The 20,467-nt window shown below is 57.2% G+C and overlaps 4 protein-coding genes across 4 annotated transcripts; 3 read left to right on the top strand and 1 right to left on the bottom strand.

Annotated features, from left to right (window-relative positions):
• Positions 1-126: 126 nt before the first annotated feature.
• Positions 127-4,853, bottom strand: CkaCkLH20_05590 (uncharacterized protein; the record flags this gene model as incomplete). The annotated part of the gene is made up of 5 exons (XM_038888308.1): positions 127-599; positions 665-1,635; positions 1,694-3,771; positions 3,824-4,731; positions 4,796-4,853. 5 exons carry the CDS (start codon positions 4,851-4,853, stop codon positions 127-129), a joined length of 4,488 nt encoding a protein of 1,495 aa, XP_038746205.1.
• A 1,027-nt stretch (positions 4,854-5,880) lies between these two features.
• Positions 5,881-7,641, top strand: CkaCkLH20_05589 (uncharacterized protein; the record flags this gene model as incomplete). The annotated part of the gene is made up of 1 exon (XM_038888307.1): positions 5,881-7,641. One exon carries the CDS (start codon positions 5,881-5,883, stop codon positions 7,639-7,641), a length of 1,761 nt encoding a protein of 586 aa, XP_038746204.1.
• A 631-nt stretch (positions 7,642-8,272) lies between these two features.
• On the top strand, positions 8,273-9,562 carry CkaCkLH20_05588 (uncharacterized protein; the record flags this gene model as incomplete). The annotated part of the gene is made up of 1 exon (XM_038888306.1): positions 8,273-9,562. One exon carries the CDS (start codon positions 8,273-8,275, stop codon positions 9,560-9,562), a length of 1,290 nt encoding a protein of 429 aa, XP_038746203.1.
• Positions 9,563-10,958: 1,396 nt separating this feature from the next.
• CkaCkLH20_05587 (uncharacterized protein) lies at positions 10,959-12,894 on the top strand (the record flags this gene model as incomplete). Its single annotated transcript, XM_038888305.1, has 3 exons — positions 10,959-11,512; positions 11,585-11,874; positions 11,933-12,894. 3 exons carry the CDS (start codon positions 10,959-10,961, stop codon positions 12,892-12,894), a joined length of 1,806 nt encoding a protein of 601 aa, XP_038746202.1.
• Positions 12,895-20,467: the final 7,573 nt, after the last annotated feature.

Genomic DNA, 20,467 nt, shown 5'->3' with positions numbered 1-20,467 from the left:
ACGCAACAGACACGCGGCAACAGGACATAGGGTGGAAGTATTTCGATCTCTAAATCAAAACGTGCACATCCAAATAAACACCCAAAACCGACGTCCCGAACCATTTCCAACTCCAACCCATGACTTCTAAAAACAATCATCGCCCTTGCCCTTACCTTTCTTGAGATCGTCGTCCTCGCCTTTCTCAAGATCGTCATCACCCTCGCCCTGTGGAAGACCACCGTCACCGCCCTTCAGAGGCACATCGTCCCCTCCCTTCTGAGGCTCATCGACCTCCTTGAACCGCACTCGCCGACCGCTCTCTTCTCGCTCTGGCTCCTCCGTCGGATACACCGGCGAGAACAAAGGCCGCTTCCTCTCAATAGTCACCGGCGCCGGCCGGGCTAATGGCGCCCTGGTCTCCTCCCTCAGCGTCCCCGGAGGCAACCTGCCCGCCCTGCGCGCTAGGAAGGCGGGTATGCTCTTCGGTACGTCAGGGGACAGCACCTCCGGAAGCCTGATGCTGCCTTGGTTATCCGAGACGATGTTGCTCGGGCCTGGCCGTCTGCTGCCGGTGGTGCTTTTGGCGGGCGCTCTGCCGTCGTCGGGGTTGAATTCCTCTGCGAAGATTTTGTTAGTCAATGATTTTTCCCGCCAAAAACCAAACCGCATCCCGAAAACTCACCATCAAGCATCCTCTGAAGGTGCCGCTCCAGAGCTCTCGTCTGCGAGACCGTATCCCCGCCCCAGAACTCCGTCTGCGGGAAGAACCTCGTCCTCGTACCCGGGCCCTGGTCATACGGCACCGAGAGCATCTTATCGAACATCGCCTGCCGCTCCTCCTCCTCCGTCGGCTCGTTCTCCCTCTCAATCCTCTCCAGCTCCGCCTCCTCCGCCGCCCTCTTCTTCTCCTTCTCCCTCACCTCGTCCTCCACGCTCCGGCGTATCTCCTCCTGCCTCTTCTCCGTCTGCAGATGCACAGGCCACCGGTTCATCGAGAAGAACTGCTTCTTGACCCCCGCGACCTCCGGCCGCGCCCAATCCCACACCCGCTCCCGGTGAAGCGTCATCACCTCCTCCCCGTCCTCGCCGACGGTGCTGAACCGCGGCCTCGCGGGCCAGAGCGCGCTATCGCCCTTCGAAAGCTCGTCGATGATGCCCGTCCTGACCACCTCGTACGCCTCGGCCTCCGTCATGTCCTCCTTCCACTTCCCCGGATCCCCGGCCTTGACGACGGCGGCGTACGTCACCGGCGGCCCGGGGCGGCCCGGGACGGGCTTCTCGTACCGGTTCCTCCAGGCGCCCGTGACGTCCTGCAGCGCGACGGCGCGGAAGTCCCGCTGGCCCGGGACCTGCAGCTTTTGGTCGAGCTGCCGCAGCGAGCGCGTCAGACCGTCGAGCTCCGTTCCGATGCGGTACGCGCGCGACCACAGCATCTTCTTCGTGAAGCCGATGCTGAGGTTGACGAAGTCGACGTTGGCGAACGCCTCCTCCCAGCTCCATTTGGCCCGCGGGTCCGGCAGGTTCGCCGCGTGGAACACGTTCGTCTGAGGGTCCCAGGGGTCGTCGTCCTTGGGCCAGTTGACCCGGTGCTCCGGGTGCCAGGTGCACTCTGGTCTGGAGATCATGGTCTCCCCGTCTTTGTCGACGGTGTACCTGTTTTAGTCGTCAGTGGTCATGATCCCTTGAACCCTCCCCTGCCAGAGAAACTCACCCGAGCCGTCCATGGTCCGCAAGCACCTTGCAGAACGTCTCGACCGAATCGCTGGAGAGGATATAATCTCCTTTCCTCAACCCCGTGTTCAACGCAGCCGTAACGCTTTCCACATCCGCCTTCTTCTCGTAAACCGCCAGCAAGCCATCCATGTCCATATCGTCCAGGAGCCTCTGCATTCTCTCCAAAAACACCTCAAACTCCCTCCCGAGCTTCGGCAGCGCGTCCCGCTCCATCTTCGTGTTCGTCGACGGCTCGCACAGCCACTGGACCCAGAACAGCCCCATGTCGTCGACGGGGAGATACTTGCCGTGCCTCTGCCGGTGCTCGAACAGCTCCTCGCCCATGTCCCACGAATCGGCCCCCTCGAACCCGTAGCGGATGTTCTTCAACACCCCCTCCAGCATCTGCCTCGGCGCCCGGTTGTACGCCCGCGTCAGCTTGTCCCTCAGCTCGTTCAGCACCCGCCACCGCTCCACCATCGCCCTCTCGCTCTCCCTCAGGAAGCCGAGCCTCGTGATCGGGCCCAGGAAGTTCGGCGGCGTCAGCACGGGGTCCGAGTCGTCCTGCGTCTGCGCCGCGAAGTCGGCCTGCTCCGCGTCCGTCAGCGCCTGCGCCTCCTCCGCCCTCTCGTACCGCGCCTCCCGCATGCGCTGGTGCCAGAACGAGATCCCGAGCGGGTCCAGCTTGGTGCCCTTGGGCGGCGAGGCGATCGCCTGCGGCTTGTACACGATCCCGCCGCCGGCCTGCTTCCTGGCGAGCTCCTTCTGCCGCCTCGTGAGGGGCAGCACGAGCTTGCGGAACGGGCCCTGGATGGTCACGTTCTCGACGCTGTTGAAGTGCGTGAGGCACTGCTGCAGCGCCGCGCGCTTCGTGCCGCGGTACCGCGCGAAGCGCTGCAGGACCTCGCCCTCGGGGTACATCTTCTGCGCGATTTGTGTCTCGCCGTCCACGTCGGTGACCTCCCCGACATCGCCGGCGACGAACTCGTGGCCGAGCATGTAAAAGTTGGCCTCGCTCTTCAGGTCGGCGGCGGTGGTCTCGGTTCCGCCGGCCATGCCCTTTTCGAACCACGTGTCTTCGGTGAGCGCCATGTTGAAGTCCGGCTGGTACTCGAAGGTCCTGCCGCGGTCTCCCGAGCCGGGCGCGCTGCTGTCCGACTCCCACACCACGTTCCCGTCCTGGCGGAACCACGTCAGGAACGTATCCCTCAGCAGTGTCGCGGGTACCTGATAATCCACGTCCTGGATGGACTCGGGGACGCGGTGCAGGAGATACCGCGGGCGGACCTCCTCCGCGGGCGGCTTCTCGACGACGACGGCCCTGCCGCCCTGGACCTGGGGCAGTCGGGTGCTCGTGCCGCTCAGCTGCGGAAAGTCGACGACGAGCTTCTTCTCGCCGTAGTGGTGCTGCTCGAAGACCCAGTGGGCGCGCAGCATGTCGATGGCCTCGAGCAGGTCGGCCCACCAGCTGCGCCTCGCGGCATCGGGCAGGCGGAGGCAGTGCTGGAGGAAGGCGGCGATCTCGGCGAATTTGCGCTCCCAGTTGATGGTGCGGTCGATGTCCTCGTCGGCGAGGAAGTTCTTGATGCGGACGAGCTGGATCTTGGGGGAGTGGATGCGCCAGCCGCGGTAGGGCATCATCTCGAGGTCGTCGGCCGGGATGGTGCCGTCGCGGGCGAGGAACTTTTCGAGCCAGTCCGGGTCGTGGGGGTCGAGGTTGTCGAGGACGGCGTCGTCGTCGTCGATGGGAGATTCGGACATGTCTACGTCGGAGGTGGGGGATTCCGAGGTCGGAGAGGGAGACTTCCTTTCGCGGGCGGGCGTGAAGACGCGGGCTTCTGTGCCGGGGGCTTCGCTTGGGGGCTCTGTGGCTTCTCTTATGGTTGACAGAGGCTCGAAGAGAGGTTGGTGGTGTGTCGTTGGCGTTGTGCCGGTGACAACGATGGACGGTTGCGTTGTTGTTGCAGAGTCTGTTTTGGTACTGATCGTGAAGCGTCCGGGCAGTGTTCCAGAAGGAGGTCTGCCAGTAGGTGTACTGCCTCCGACCAGCTGGATGTTGCCTACAGCTACGCCTGTCTGCGACATGTTGTAAGTACATCACCTTTCTTTCACGTGAACATAAACATACCGGAAGGGTAGTAGTCCTGGTTACCCCAGGTCTCGTCGTCGTCATGGAGTTGGATCTCCCGAAGGTTGCCGTAGCCATCGCCGCGATTCCAGAAGGCGCTTGAGGAGTCTCCTGGCCAGCCATCTCCTGGTCGCCATCCTCATCACCGTCTTCAGGCTCCGGTGGCTTTGGAAGCTCGTACTTCTTCGTTCGCCCGATGAAGTGGTTGCTGGTGTAGTACGGGTCAAACGTGGGCGGGTAGTCCAAGCCGTCAGGGGCATCGCGAGCCTTCCACTCAGTGGTGAAAGGGTTCCGCGGCGCCTCTCCACCATCAGCCGGAGCCTTGGGAATGCCCACGTGCGGAATCTTCGGGTAGACCGCCCTGAGACGACGCTCAGGACCGTACTTCCCGTCTTTCCCATCAAGACACGCCCCGATCTCCACGCCCTCGCCCATCCTCACCTCGTCCTGGCCATACTCACCACCCTCACCACCGCGAATCGCGTCTTCCGAAAACGCGACCCCCTCGAACCCCAACCTCTTCCTCCACTCATCTACATCCCTCCCCTCCCTAATCTTCCTTACCATCAACGCCCTCCTCCTCTTCGCCATCGCTTCCGGGTCTCTCGCGGCTTCGCGGGCCTGCTCCGTGAGCGTCAGCGCGGAGAACTCCTGGAACGCCTCCCACTTCGACCGTCCCAGGTCCGCGTCCCGCAGCCAGGGGTGCCGCGCGCCGTACAAGTCGGCCGCGAGCTTGTGGAACGCCTCGTTGGACTTGAGGAAGTCGTCGATCTTACGGGTGGAGATGAGGGACTCTACGTGCGCGAAGAGGCGGTGGGGAGGGTGGTGGTCTAGGACCGTCCGCGTGCGTTCCCAGGTTTCGGAGGGGAAGCGCATGTAATGCCGCTTGACCATGTCGGTCAGCTCAGCTGGATCATCGATCAGTTGTCAGTTCTCGTCAACGTTGTCTTCTCGTGGAGAGGGTTTACTTACGCATCTTTTCCTGGGCCATGACGGCGGCTGCGTCTTCTGACGACTCTCTCCAGCCCAGTGGTTTTGGCAACTGAAGTTGCGGTGAAGGGTGCCTTCGACGGACAAGCTGTCCGGTTGAGAAAGGGACACGGTTGAGCCGCGATGCAAAGGAGAGACTAACAAGAGGACCAAGTGACTCAGGACAAAAATCATCTCTCACAAGAGAGGACTGTGACGCTCACACAAAAGAGAACCGAGGAGATGAAAGACGAAGAGAGACAGAGAGTTGGAAGAAAAGCTCGCGACTCCTTTCCTGCATTGCGAAACATGGCCGTTTTGAAAAAGGCCTCCTCCCCTCCTCCCCAAAGGAATCCCAAAGAAGTCAACTTCAATACATTGACAAAATCGGATACGTGTACCACCTCTCGGTATTCTCTTGCATTATTCCCGTGCTCGCGACAAAGAGTCCAATGGCAGACGCAGCACAAAGGGATAAAACGGCCAATGCGGACAATGCATTTGCGCGGCAAGCTGATTGCCGTTTTCGGACGCGGCTTTGAGCGACGTGATTCTAATTCCGGGATGCGCAAGCGAATTCTTTGTCACAGCCGTTTACATTGAGCGCAACGGTTGTCCATTCTGTCGCAGAGATGGTGGTGGTGGTCTGGGATGAGACCTGTTCTGGCAGCGCGCCTTTCCGAGGTGTCGCCAAATGATGCCACAAAAGGTCTCCAGAGTCCTTAGTATGACTTCAATTGTTGAAATGGGCCATTGTTGTCAGAAGATGAAAAGGTCCTGCTGCAGACTGCCGTAGAAGGATTCAGATTCGTCAAGACTTTGCGTGTCTTGCATGACCAACGGCGATGTCAAGTCAGGATTTTGGGGAGGGTCGTATTTCTCATACCAAGAGTCACTACGATGCCCACGAACCACCCATAGATGAAGATGAAGTTGAGAGTCTTTCAAAACCGCCGTCGCCTACACGACTCTTACGATCTGAATCTCAACACCATGACGGCGGAGATACTGCGAGACCAATACACAATGACAACCAACTCGATTCCAGGACAGGATACGATGAAGCTAAGTCAAATGAATCACACCTCATGGAGCATGTTCGAACCGAGAGAGAAACGCAAGAACTCGAGGCCCGCTGGCGTCGTCGTCTCCAGGCATCTACTCCACCCCAAGCATCATCACAACCACCTCTCATCATCGGTGCGCCGCTAGGAAAGAACCTCAACGCAGTCGAGGCAGCAACACGGCTCGTGTCACAATGGGAAGCAATCTATCACTCGAATCCCGCGCTATCTGTTCTCGAAGCTCTGAATCAAGCCCGCACTCAACTCACCTCTCTACAACCCTCCGACGAGGCCACCGTCAATCCGGATGAGACAATAACGACAACAACACCTCTCAACTACCTCCAAGAACACAAACAAACGGCCATCTCAGACCGCATCAAAATCTTGGAGTCCGCCCTCCTAGAATCGAGTTTCCCTCCGGAACGCGCCAACATCTCCGCAGCAATATCACTCTACCGCACATCCCGCATCCCCTACTCCTCAAACTGGGCCCTCATCTACGCCGGAGCCCTCGTCGACTTCGCACCGACATACAGCTCCTTCACCTCGGACCGCGCCGAGCGTCTGGACCGCTACGAGAGGATGCACGGCCCCGGATGGCTCTGGTTCGAGCCGCCCCTGGCCCGCGACTCCGCGCCCCTCTTCTCCGCCCGCCGCGGGACGTGGGTCCCGGAGACGGACACTTCTTACGACATGGGACACTACAGCATCACCATGTCTTTCCGCCGCATGAAGAACATCGTGCACCGCGGCACCGCTCGGAAGAGACGCCATTCCGAGATTCCCCGTGAAGACGGAGAAACAGAATGGCCCCTCCCGGAGTCCGACTCGGACTCGGAAAGCTCTCTGTCGTCATCCACGCCGCAAAAACCAGCTAAGTCGACTAGCCCGCCCACGGATCTCCGCAGGTCACGCCCCACGCGACATCCGGGCATGAGGAACGACTCCTCCGCGCCGACGCTGCATTTCAGGATGCTCCTCGACAGCGGCGCCACGCTCCCGATGCTCTACGACCGCGACGCCGCGGCGCTCGGAATCAACCGTAAGTCGTACGCCGCCGTGTCCCGCATCAAGGTCGAGACGGCGGGCGACGTGCTTTCGACGTGGCTCTACGAGATGCAGGTCTCCATCGTCGACACGACGACCTGCGACTCCCTGGTCTCGTCGACTTCCCCTGTCTGGCCCGCAGAAGAACACGCCTTGGGCGGCATCGTCCCGGTCATGGTCCGTCCTTCACCGGCCGGGTCAATATTTTCCGCGCCGGCAGGGAAAACCGGGGCATGTGCGCAGACGGTCGGCGGGGAGATCACGCTTCTTGAGACGGCGACGTCGATCGTCGACGAGGCCGAGGGGCGGGACTACGGACGTCTTTCGGGGCTTTTGCCTTTCAAATGCTGCTATGTCCAGTCTACTCCCGGCCTGAGGGCGCTGTGGCTGGGCGAGGACAGGCGAGATGTTCTGGGCGCGCAGCGGATGCCGGGACAGATGCGCTGGGCCCCTGGGTCTAATCGGGTTTGCGATCCGGGACAACCCAGGAGCCTGTGGAAGGAGGTCTGCGGTGAGCGCAACGGGAAGCCCGTGTTACTGAGAATGGCGCACGAGAACGACGTGTCTGAGGGAGATGGTGGTGATATAGTGCGCATGGTTGATTTCGAGGAGAAAAATTGGAAGGGCCGGAGCGAGGTGTTAGTTGTGGATGGCGACGGGGTTCGGACGAAGCACATTATCGAGCCCAGATCGTTGCGGAGTCAGGGTGTGAAGAAGAGGAAATTGGCGGAATAGGAGGAGAACGTGCGGCCGTCGCTATTCGAGTAAAGTTTCAACATGACGTGTTCTCTGAATCTTGGCATTAACCGCTTTGGTAATGGGTGATGTTGTGAGCGCGTCGATCGATGTGTCCGGAGAATACGAAAATCGCCGACGACGAAGGCCAATCAAATGACCCACAAAATCGCCGGACTTCCGGAGGTCGCGGCGGCTGGAGTGGGTCCCAACCCGGGTCATGGACCGCCCGAATTCCGCATCTGGAAGGTATCGTATCCTTCGCAGAGAGAAGCTGGAAGCGCTATTTTACCCATTCATGATCTCCTGAAGGACTTTGGCTGTCGGAAGACGCCGTCTTTCTTCCCGCCGAGCCCGGTGCGGTGACTCGGAACGGCTTCAGATTGTTGGCATCCTAGTTGCCGTTCCACCGCCGCAATACCGCAAAGATGCGGATTCGCAGGTCCAAGGAACTACATATATAAGCTCAGTCTTTATTGACAACATGACATATTTTGCCAAGCCCCAAGTCATCTCGAGCGAAACGTATTTAGAAAAAGCGCCATATAACAAGCTTTCAAGATGAACGACATCAAAAAGGTATAGTAATCTTACCCAGCACTACGTCTCAGAAGAGGAGAGCTTACTTTTCATGCTTCAGATAATTGTTATCGGAGCTGGACCTGCGGGCCTGGCAACAGCGCTCCTCCTCCAACGAGATCACCACATATCCTGCACAATCTACGAAATCCGGCCCGAACCAAGCACCTTGGGAGGCGCCATCGGCATACCGTCCAATGGTCTGCGCCTCCTCGATCGTCTCGGTCTGTATGACCAAGTAGCTGCCAAGGGCGCTGAGACCTCCAGTCTACTTCTACATTCGCTGAAGGGTAACGTTCTGGGGAGGATGGACATGGTCTCCTGGAGCCAAGAGCGGACTGGGTTCAGCTACCTGCGAATCAGAAGAACCGACATCATGGAGGTGCTCCTCAAAGCCGCAGACGCAGCAGGGATTCAGATATACTACGGCAAGAGCCTCAGGCGGATCGAAGAACGCAACGGAGCCGTTACCGCGTGCTTCAAAGACGGCACATCAGACACCGCCGACTTCCTGGTCGGATGCGACGGTATCCATTCCTCCGTTCGGAGGCTCTACGTCGACCCGGAGTGCACGCCCGAGTACACCGGCATATCGAACGTGTACTCACTCGTCCCGACGGCTAAGCTTCCGCCAGCTGCAGGTTCGATGGCTGAGCTGAACGCAACCCTGACCTCGGACGGGCTGCTGGCCGTGAGCCCCGCCACGTCCTCCCGTGACCTCTTGTACTGGTTCTTCTCCAGGGAAGTTCCCCTCCCCGCTTTCGGCGACATCCGCGACGGCTGGGAAGAGCGCGGCAAGAAAGAAGTTGAGGACTTCAAGGACACCCTGCTGGGTCTGCTCGGCGACTCTAAGACTGAGTGGATCGAGACGCTGCGCGAAATCGTTTCGATGACGGAGGTCGTCAAGTTCTATCCGGTCTACAAACTACCAACCGGGAGGCCGTGGTCCAAGGGGCGCTGCCTCATCATCGGCGACGCCGCGCACGCCATGCCGCCGCACGCAAGCCAGGGCGTCTCCATGGCCTTGGAGGATGTCTTTCTGTTCTCGAAACTTCTGGGCAGTGATTGTGTTTCCCTCGAAGACGGGCTGGGGCAGTACGAGCGGAAGCGTAAAATGAGAACCGAGCAAATGTTGAAAACTACGGAACGCAATGGCCAGGTTCGAAAGAAGAAGGATCCTTGGCGCCTCAGACTAAATGAGATGGTGTTTTCGGGCGGGTTGTGGATTTATAAGGCGGCTGGTTTGAGCAAATTGGGCATGGGGCAGAAGCTGTTGGCGTATGATGTTGATGAGGAGGTTTTTGATAGCAACGGGTTACGAGTTGTCAATGAGAAGGATTAGCGTCGGCTTCTTTCTGTTTTAGCCGGCGGTATATGGTATCACTCAACTCGTTCTATCGTTTTTGAGGTGACCCTTTACAATTCCTGCTTCGGGGTTCAACTCTTTGGTCATGATGCGCCAAGTGAGGATTACCAGGTTGAAGGGTAAATTTTGAGCATGTAAAACAATGTTAGCAAAAAAGCCTACATCGGCACAAGAAAGCGAACACAGCATGGGGAATAGAGCAAAATTTGGAGATATACGAGAAGCATAATCTTGCTTGTCTAATAGCCATTTCATCTCAAAGTTTAGCTCAGCCCTACAAGGGCGGTCCAGTCGGCTCCGACCACCGACCGGACACCGGCACGGCGATTTGCGATAAACGCCGGACGCAGTCTGACGTCGCCGCCGCGTACGTACCTATTGGCGAAAATCTGTTTACATCAGCTTACTCAACCCGCCAAGCCAATTACTCGTACTCTTTTATTCACGAATTCTTCATGGATTACCTTCTTCAAACTGAAACGTTCAATGAGATTCAATCATCTGAAGATACGTGAGGACAGCGGTTTAAACGGTCACACTAAAGCGTAATTCCTGAACCGGCCGGCCCCGGTGCTCGGACCTTTACGACTTCATATATAACCTCCGGCCCGCCGTCCCCTAGTCCCACGAGGCCCGATCGACAGGCAACTTCGTAATCGCCGACTGCCACCCGCGAGCTATCGGTCCACTCCCTCAGATTGCCGCCCCCTCGCCAGATCGTCTGTCCCCCCCGGATCTCAATCACACGCCACAATGTCATTGCCGTGGGCGGCTCCGTCACACCTCGTGCCGGCTCCGAACCGACCGCAGCGTGTAGAAGCGACCGCGAAATGGGGCGCGGCGTGTGCGCAATGTTCCGTGGCTAAAGCCAAATGTCTTCGATCGAGTGGTGGGATGGATTCGAAATGTGACAGGTTTGACACATTACCTGCCGGTGTTCTGTGTGAAGGTGACTGACTGGCCTATTTGTACCAGATGCCGGAGACTGGGGAAGGAATGCAGTGAGAAGATACGCGGGCCGCGGAAGAGGAGAGAAAACAAACCATCGTACGTCATGCTGAGTACACCCAGCCGTTCTTCACTCACTTCACTCTTTGGGTTTCATCCATCACTATTCCGAAAGCTCCGCTCACTGTACATCCAATTGTAGGAAAACTGCTCAACTCGAAGAGCGTCTCAACAGTCTCATCAACGCCCTCCAGGGATCTGGCCCGAGTGACATCGCTATAACAGTGAACAACTTACCGACGGACGCCGTAGGTTTCCTCTCCATGATGCTGAGCGGGTAATACCAACTCACACACAACAGACACCGCCCGTGCCTACCAACCTGAGCAGGTTTTCAGATAGCCCCCGGTGTCACATCCAATCCATGACCATACCGCCAACATACAACTCCTTCGGACCTCGAACATGCCTGTGCCGTCCCTCCCCAGGCCCGGCGCCCCCTCCAACCGACTCCGACCCAGCCCTCCTCTCCATCTTCCAGGGCCCGCTAACACAAGTCTACCCCTTCGTCGTGATCCCGCCTGGCACATCCGCCGCCGACCTCCAAGCCTCCAGACCCTTCCTGATGTCCTGCATCCGCATGGTCGCCTCCTTCCGCAGCCCGAGATCCATGCAGGCCCAGATGTACCAGCTCAAAGCACACGTCGCGGAACAGATGCTCCTCCGCTCCGAGAGGTCCCTCGACCTCCTCTCCGGCCTCGTGGTCATGGTCGGCTGGTACCACCACCACTGCATGGCGCACACCCAGCTGCAGAACCTCGTCGCGCTCGCCGTCACGCAGGCGTCGGAGCTGGGTCTCACACGCAGCCCGGGGTACCAGGAGCGCACGAGCTTGATGGTGCAGAATCTCGGGGAGATCAGGGAGAGGACGAACGAGCAGAAGAGGCTGCTCCTCGCCGTGTGGTATCTCAGCTCGACGTGAGTCCCCGAAGCCGGCTGCATCTTCCCAGCTTCTATACGCGTTGTTTACTGAAATTGGTCGGCCAACAGAGTATCTGGAGGTCTCCAGCAGATCGAGTCCCTGACGTTCACGCCGTACATGCGGCGATGCCTGAGAGACCTGGAGACGGCCCGAGAATACGAATCAGATGCCTATCTCGCGTGCCTCGTCAAGATCCAGATCCTCTCAAACAAGATTACCTCGCATCGTCAGAGCCGTGAGGACGACGAAGAGGATTCGGAAACGGTTTGCAGAGCCCCCTTTTCGGCATATACCTCAGCCTTCGACGCAGAGCTCAAGAACCTCGTCAGAGACATGCCGACGAGACTACAAGACGACCGTGAGTCAAACACCCTCCATCCATCTCAAGCAGGCCCCCCTAACATTCAAAACACAAGACTTCATCCGCGCCCGAGTAAACGGCGTCCGTCTCCGCCTCCACGAGCCCCCGGAACTCGACGCCGCCCTTCTCTCCTCCCTCTCCAAGTCCTCCATCGCCTCGGGATCACCTTCACCCCTCGACGGCTTCTACCGCGCCAACGCCGCAATCAAGGCGTGGTACGACGACTGGCTCGTCATCCCCATCTCGTCCTACAACCTCGTCACGATCCCGGTCTCCATGACCATCATCCACGCCATCACCACCCTAGGTCGCTGGGCGAAGCTTCTCCTCGCCAGTGACATGCGGCGGCGGAAAGCGCGGCAGCCCTCGGAAGGGTCTCTTGTGCCGCCGCCGGACCCCTCCGGCGACTACAACAACCCTTCACCCCTCGACTCGGCCACGACCACGATGAGGTCTTCCTCGTACTCCCCTGCCTCGTCGCCCGCCGACGACTCCGAACTGGCACAGGCAGTTTCCGCGCTCAAGATCCAGTTCGCCACGCAGCCCGCCCTCGGCCTCGACGTCTCGGGCATCCTGGGCCAGCTGGGCCGCTCCATGGAGGAAGCCAGCGCGTTCCTGGCTTCGCAGAGCGAGGATCCCCCGGATGCGGGCCACAACATCTGGTCCTACACCGCGACGAAGCTGAAGATTGCGCAGCTGAAGCTCGAGCAGTGGGCTGAGACGGTCGCGGGTGAAGAAGAAGATGAAGACGAGGAGGACGAGGAGGAGGGAGAGGACCCGAACGGCGACGAAGAGCTGAATCATCAGACCATGCAGGGGATTCTTAGCGGAGGTGCCATTGACAAGAATGTCGGCTCATTCGTTGGTCCGGCGAGGGATTTTGGAGTGTATGAGGATAACTGGGTAGGCGGCGGTGACATGACGGGCGTCTTTGACAATCTCGGGCCCTTTTCGTGGCCAGATGGCGTTGGGGACTGGGGCGCTGCCATAATGGGCTCGATGCATCAAAACGGTTGAACGCGGCATGCCTTCTGGTCGCACAACACTATTCGTAACCCTTCCCTGATTGATGTCCTTGGGTCTCTCATAACTTTCATCTCATAAGGTCAATGTGCTGGTCTTGTCAAGAGAACCGTGAATCGACCTCAACTCGTCCGGCCGGAAATACTCACTAGACAGTATCATACTATGTATGAGTGAAAGGTCTGGGTGCTTTTACCTGTCGCAACATTTCAAGTCCTGCTTCTTCTTCCGTTGCTTGAAGCGGTCTGCCCAAGATTGCACACCTCTTGATATTCGACATGAAGGCTGCAAGATCCATCGAGGTACTTGACAAGTGCATGCTTCGTAAGTCTGTGCCTGACACGGCAGTTTCCCAGATTCCTTGAAATAGGCTATGTTTTGCCATCATCTAGACTCAACTGCCTCCTGGCACATGATTCTCTTTCGAACTTGAGAACTTCAATAACCAACAGAGACGAGCACAACGGCCAAGGTATCTCAATGGCAAATCCAACATCAGCAAGGGAAATCACAGTTGAAATTCAAACATCGGCTTTTGCTCATGAGGCTCCGAGGAGACTTACATGTGCCCCAGAGATGGGCAGCAAGTTGCACCCGAAACGGGCGAGAACACTTGTTGATGATTGTATAGCAAAGTCCATACACGACAGTACTTTGACTAACAATCAAGCTCGAGTACGAACAAGAAGCCAACTGCGAGAAAGAAATACAATCTATATTTCGCTTCGCCATTAGACAGCCAGGTCTTACCCTCGACGAGGCAAGACTTCAACAACACATCACACCATATTCCACGGAGACCAACTCAGCCTCTGTCGACGCAAAATCCAGAGCATCAATTGCGAACATCACCATTCCCAGAAGACAGACCTCTCATCTACAACCAACCAAACACGTGAACTCACCGCATCTTCCTCGACCGTCTCGGAGACCAAACATGGGCTTGCCCCGGACCATTTAGACAACAACCCCCCCTGGATCTCGCGCATGCAAATCTCGGCAGCATCCGCCCTTTTCCCCAGGGGTCCCCGAATAGGCATTCCGTCATCTCGCCTGCCAGTCGGACGAGCATGGTCGATGGAAATTTGCCTCCGGAGTAAAGTGGGATAAAACGGACAGAACACGAGTCGGACGTTCTCAACAATGCGTCCCATCCGACTCCGATCCAAACCCCAAACAGACTTTCAATGCCTGCAAGTCCAGGACCCAGATGAGTCCAAAGTCCATTTTGAATGTGGGCAGCAGCGGCTCCAATCAGCCCCCAGCTGGATAATTTGAGCGACGAAAGAAATCCGAGCGCTTGCTCGCCGTGTCTTTCGCCTTGGAATTGCAGGCTAACCGCTATAACGTCGAGAAAGAAGTCAAGACTGCTTTCTTCTTGTCAATGCCATTCTAGCCTGTGCCAGGTTACTTGGCGGATCGGGTTTTCTGCAAAGACGGAGACGAAAACCCAATTCGATCGCCGCGCGCTCTCGCCGCCGACCAAGAAAGAGAGGGCTGCCGAAAAGAAGGCTGGTCGACATGGGGGGTCGTTCGTTCGCCCATCGCGATCTGCCGGGGGAAAGCAATGGCCGAATCGCAGGAGACCGCAACAAATGACCAGAGTCCACTCGGACTCTCTTGTTGGTTGAATACGAAGCAATGGATTTTCATCAGACGTTTCGCCCTGAGCGGTCGTCTCCCTTTCTGATAAGGCGAAATCAATGATATCCAACGGGGGCTTCCATGACCAACCCACTTCAATCTCCCTCTGCATTTGCCATTGGGGTCCAGGCACAGCGCCGAAATGGCGATAGCAAGCCTTTCCCCGCCGTTCGTTGGACGGCCGTAAGGCTTCGCGCAATCGGAGAATTAGGGCGAAAGTGCTGCCTCGTGGTTGCAGGAGATTGTGAAGCCCACGCGATTGCGTTTGGTGCTTTGGGGAAGGGGTGGGTGGCTGGGGGGTCCGCCAATTGGCCACCTTTCGATTATTCGATGCAAATCCAAGGGGATTCGCGCATCCTCGAACCGGGACTTGCCACTATTTCGCAACAGCAGGAGGGCATGCTGTTCGCGCGAAATCTTGTTTTGCGTGCAGGCTTACGGTGGGGAGGTGAGAGGGAAAGGAACTGGGCGTGCGCGTGGCTTGCAGATGCGAGAGTGCAAATCTGCCCAATCCAGCAGCCAGCGGCGAGCGGCCCTGGGCGGTCGGCCTGCGGTAGCCGTGTCGCGCGCAGGAGGTAACGCGTAAAGTGGTTTTGTTATTCGTTGAATCCGGCCTTGTTGGTAGTAGTGCTCCCCTTGCCCGCCGTAGGATCATGGGTGGTGGTGGTGGTGTTCAGTCCGTTTCGCTGCCGGCTTAGCGTTCTGGTTGGCGTGCGACTCGATTGAGGAATGTGGTTGTCGAACTAGATCCAATTTCCATCCGAGATCTCGAGGGGAGACCCCTGATAATATTGAACAACTGGCAGACATGACAATCAAATCTGACTGCTTCCGGCAAAAGCATGTGCTTGTGTGTATGTGTGTGTGTGTCTCTCGGTTGTTGATGTTGCGATGTTTGTGACGCGGCTGATGGGATGCAAGATACCACGTAGAGAACGCGGCGGAGGCGACGTCGAGATGTCGGTCAGCGATTATCAATGAATGTTTGGTGGGATATTCATGTCTCAGTCTGCTGCGTTGATATCACCATTTTCTTTTTTCGCACCTGCGGAATCCCAACCAACACCCCTTTGAGTAGCCTCCTTTAGCAACCATCCCCGAGCCATGTTCCATCACCCACGTCTGTGCGGGATGGCATCAGAGTGTCTTGCCTCCAGACGCCTGGACATCGAGCGTCCGGTGAGCAAACGGTGGGCGAAGACGACCTGGCACGGATGGGGAGGAGAACGATAAGGCCTCTGAGCGCCGTGTTTGTGTTTCGAAACCGCATCGTGATTCCAACAATAATCTGTCAAATACGCGTTGAAGACACGGTTCGTTGGCTAGCGTAGCAACCCGTGCGCCTGAGTCGGTCCTGACTGCGGCGATGAACATGTGCATCTTGTGCTCTTTTGGGGCATTCAGCTGCACCAAAAGCCCGTAATCCTCGGTGTCGCGAATCCATGCTGGCCATGCTGATTGCTCAATCGCTGCCGCCGAGGCAAATCCGCCCAGGCGCTGGCCCCGGCAAAGACTGCGCAATAGTGCTACAGGGCCGGCTGACACCCTCCACGAGGTCCCGGAATAGGCAGGCCGGTCGGCGGATCCGGTGTCCCGTCTGTGGGGGATGTGCCGGGGAGGCGGTGGGTCGGTCATTACAGGATTCGGGCCCCGGGGAGATAGACGCGAAGCAACAAACACCCAAAGCGAAACCTTCAATTGATGTTTCTAGCAAGGACGCGGCGCACGCCTTGGAGATGCAGGTAAAGTGTTGGCTATGCGGAATGCTGCGGCCGCAGCTCGAGAAAAACCGGGAAGCCGGTTGCTGCGGTCGAGTGCTCGGGTGCTTAGACCAGTTCGTGATAGCTTCTGTGGAGAGCGTAAGGACCAGGGCAGCAGATTCCCGAAGTCATAAGTCATTGTGACGAGCAAAAGGACTGTTTTGGCTGTGTCGACCCGTAGCGAGTGGCACGATGCTGACGGAATTGTGTTGGAATCCGAGACGGCGCCTCTATCCACGATCGAGGCATCCTCGAATGTTTCTGCCAGATTGGTAGAAGCTCCACTGCTGTGTATCTCCGGAACGGCACCTTTGCTTGTTGCCCGGGTCCCAGCAGTGAGGATCTTCTCCCTAGATTACTCTTCTCCTTTTCGCATGACAGCAAGCATGTCTCTTTTCGCACTAGATTGGAAAAGGGCCTGCCAAATGTCGTTAATTGATGACGGATATGAAGTTTGGATAGCTGTCAAAATTGAGGTGGCTGGAGGCTCAAGGCTGAAATTGAACGAGGCGCCGATCGCCTGTCTGCAGTCGTGATTGAGACCATGTGAGCACAGGGCAGAACTCATCTACCGTTTCCGTGGTGAATGGCGAGCCATCTTGAACCGTCTCCTCCGATATTGACGTTGAGTTGTTGAACGGAGCGCCACGCCATTAATCAGACGCCTCCGCTTCCAAGGGCAACGGCACCGGTCAAGACCATCGTTCGTTCGAGAATCGGAAGCGTACCCTGCGTGGGCGCAGTTGTGCCTGACAAAACTCTGTAATGCACCCTGGTCCTAGGGTATAGCTCAAGCCAGCATTGAGAGCGTCCCAATCAAATTCCATAGTTGGCTGTCCATCAAATGCGTTCAGTCAAGATGGCGTTTCCACGTCTGACTTGTTCTCCCCGACGACAAGCCGTTCCTTCTCCACTTCAATTCCGATCCTTGAAATAATTTCAATAAACGGACGGCAAGCTGCGTGAACTGCTTAAATGTCCCGGCATAGCTCTACAGAGCTGCGGAAGCTAGGCAGCTTGCGGGCAAAAGTAATGCAGCCTCGCGTCATGAAGTTAACCAGAAGCCAGGCAACTGCAACTCGCCATAGGCACAGCTCAAGCGCAGCCAATCTGCGAAATCGACGGCCCGAGACGGTGCGATTGTCCAGGGCTCATGGGCCCTGGAAAGCTGAAGTTTCAACATGGCCTGGATCGAAATGCGTGGTCCGTCAGCTTTCACGAATTGCGTGTCGCAATAGTGACTGATCGTCCATCGGCGATGTGATGCTGAAATGGATGCCAGGGTCGATTGGCCAGTGACAGGCGAGGGAACACAGGGCTAAACCATCGGAAAAAGCCACTTCGACGGGTATCTGAGCAGTTTCTGGCGTCTCTGATTAGGGGCATTTGAAGAATTGTCAGGGATCTCGTTTGGGCCTCGATCTGGGCCTCTGGTGATGAACCGCGTTGTTTTTGCTGCGCCCAAAGGGAAAAAAGTTGACGGTCGGTGATCATTGCAAATGCCACGCGACGCGGCTACTCAGATCTGTCATCTGAATGAAACCCCTCGCTAGTAAACCATTCACCAGTAGGCAGAGAGATTGCAGATCTCATTGCCGTGTATTGTCTCAGACAGTATGAGATGGTTCGTGGTTTGTGGTGTCAGCTCGCTCCGCAGCCAGAATCCAGAATCATTCGGATCTGCATGCAAGGTATGATGAACTTAAGTTTGTGAACCTTCCTCATTGTCGAGCTGAAGTTCATCGAGCTACATGTGATAGGTAACAATTCGAGGCAGGCGACCTCGCAGAAGTCGGGCAATCACCCGCTAAAGATGCGTTCAGCTCCTTGCTAAGACGAGGTAGGAGGCAATGCAACGCTGTGCAGCTGTGCCGGCGATATTGTTTCCTAGAAAGGACCAGCAGCCAGCAGCCGTGAAACACCGGCAGCGCACACGAGGCATGGGCGAGTCACATCGACGAATGTGACAGTCGCTGTTGGAACCAACTGGTAGGCGAATTGAGTTTCCAGGCCGCAGTTGATAGGTTCGCGTGGTCGCCGGCGGTGCTACAGCATGGTTCGATGCGGAGAGCTCCTTATGAGTGCATCGGCTGACGCATTCTGAACTGACCAGCGCTGAGCAGCCGGAGGGACCACCTCGTCATCGTGTTGTTATTCAGAAGTTGCTTAAGAGCCCTGAAATGCGATTGATTCCATCCACGGCAATGTCCGATGAGTTCCGTGCCTGAGCTTTAGCGAACAGCGGTGTAGGTGCTGCAATGTCTCTGCGATGCAATGTCTCATCTGACACCTGTCCAAGTGTCGGAACGCAAAGCCAACGTCTGTCCTCTGTGGTTGTTCACTGTCGGTTTCCAGGGTTCAATTGGAACTTTGGAGGGACAATTAACCCCTAATGCGGGTTCTCTCCTTTGGCAAACCAGGTCCACCCGGGTTTGCTGTCCGGTGAGGTGTGATGTGATAGTAATAGAAGTGATAGCGTCCATCTTAAGACCTGGAGTCGGAGGCCCGAGCCAGAGGTCGGGCTCGGGAAATCTTTCTTCTTCGCAGCGTCCAGCCCGCATGGGCTGAATGTCGACCCCGGCAGAGACGGCTGGGCGGGATATTGTGAGAGACGGTGCAGCAGCAAGGGGAAAATTGAGGTGCAAAAATCTTTTCGTGGCGGCAAAACCCGATTTGCTGCGGATGGGGTGTTAAAAGGGTCCGGAATTGCGTAGAATTGGTGTTGGCTTGCTTGCTCTTGGCCTGGATCAGGATTGAGAGAAAATATCGTCGTCAGAGCTCCAGAAAGAGGAGGTGTTGCTGGGACAGGGTTTGCAGCATCGCAAAGGGGTTGGTAGGTACGGGAGGCGAGACAGAAACCGTCAGTGTCTTGGGATGAACCGCACGGCGTAAGTCCGTAGGTGCGACGGCAGCCGCGTGCGAAAATGTCTGTGGGTGGAAAGTGGTCTGTTGGAAACAGTCCGAATGTAGGGAAGTTGCTTGTTGAAGATGCAGAGTCGATTTCTGAGTCTGACGATGTTGAAGAAGGTACGAATACCCAAAGATTAATCCACGAAGCACAAGCAGAACACTGCACGAATACCAATGCAGAGGATAAGGTTTGCATTACTAAGATAGAACATCCAGGATCGCGCATGGCAGGCACACAAGGTATGCACAAGATCTGGCGCTAATCCTGGTACGGACAAGGGGTCTCGGCCGATTGGGTGGAACCGGGGACGGGATCGGAATTTTGGTGCTTCCTTAGCGCCTCAGCCTCGTGTCTTTTGTGCGGGTTGTGCAGGTGGGTGGGTCTCGCTGCTGTGGCTGATGAGGGGAATGCGGGCCCGTCCCGTTTGGCAGCTGCGACCACTTGCAAACCTCACGACCGGGGGCAACTGTGGTTCTGAGCGTCTCTTTCCTTCCATAAACCTTCTAGACGACTCCACGAGGAACGCAACCCCCTGCCTTCAAATCTTCCCATTCTCGTTTCGTCCACCTCGACATGGTCGGGACCCATCATCGTCGAGATTCTCCTTGGGCGGTGACCAAAGACCCAATGACAACAAGTTTGCTTGCCCCGTCTGCTTCGAAGCGAGGCCCGGATTGTGGTATCTGCTCAGACTATCGATTTCCTCCCATGGAGGGGAAGACGACAACTGGCAACACCCCTCTGGAATATCCACGATCCCTTCCCTCTTGAGTGGGTGGAATGGCAATCAGGGTCCGAGACAAGATACGCAACTAGACATCCGGTAGCGTTCCGCGGCGAGAATTTGTGCGCCACTCGCGACTTGCCGGCTAATCGCTGAAAACCGGCCATTGGGAAGGGAACCCGCAGGAACGGTCTACTGAGCCGTCCCGCCGTCCAGTTACCGCCCGCCGGCAACCACGCCGTGTCTCTGTTCTTTGCTCCGCCGCTCCGAATCATTGACGACGGCGAGAATCAATCGATTTCCTAGGCGGCAGGCGTTACGTATGCAAGTGTTGGCGGAACGACCTGTCGACATTGACGCGGTTGCCAGACGGCCTAGCCACCTATCAAGGATGCATTACAGCCTGCTCAACGTAGGCCTACCGTGACCAAGACAGCTGCTGGCACCAACCGTCATTATGGGCCAAGCCAACATGCCTCAGTCAGTGTCCAACAAAGAACGCTCACAAGCTCCATCGCCACCGCCTCG

This window comes from Colletotrichum karsti, assembly GCF_011947395.1.
Source record: "Colletotrichum karsti strain CkLH20 chromosome Unknown Scaffold16, whole genome shotgun sequence".
Classification (NCBI taxonomy): domain Eukaryota; kingdom Fungi; phylum Ascomycota; class Sordariomycetes; order Glomerellales; family Glomerellaceae; genus Colletotrichum; species Colletotrichum karsti.
Note: the sequence above shows the minus strand (reverse complement) of the source record. Positions and strands in the feature narration are given on the sequence as shown.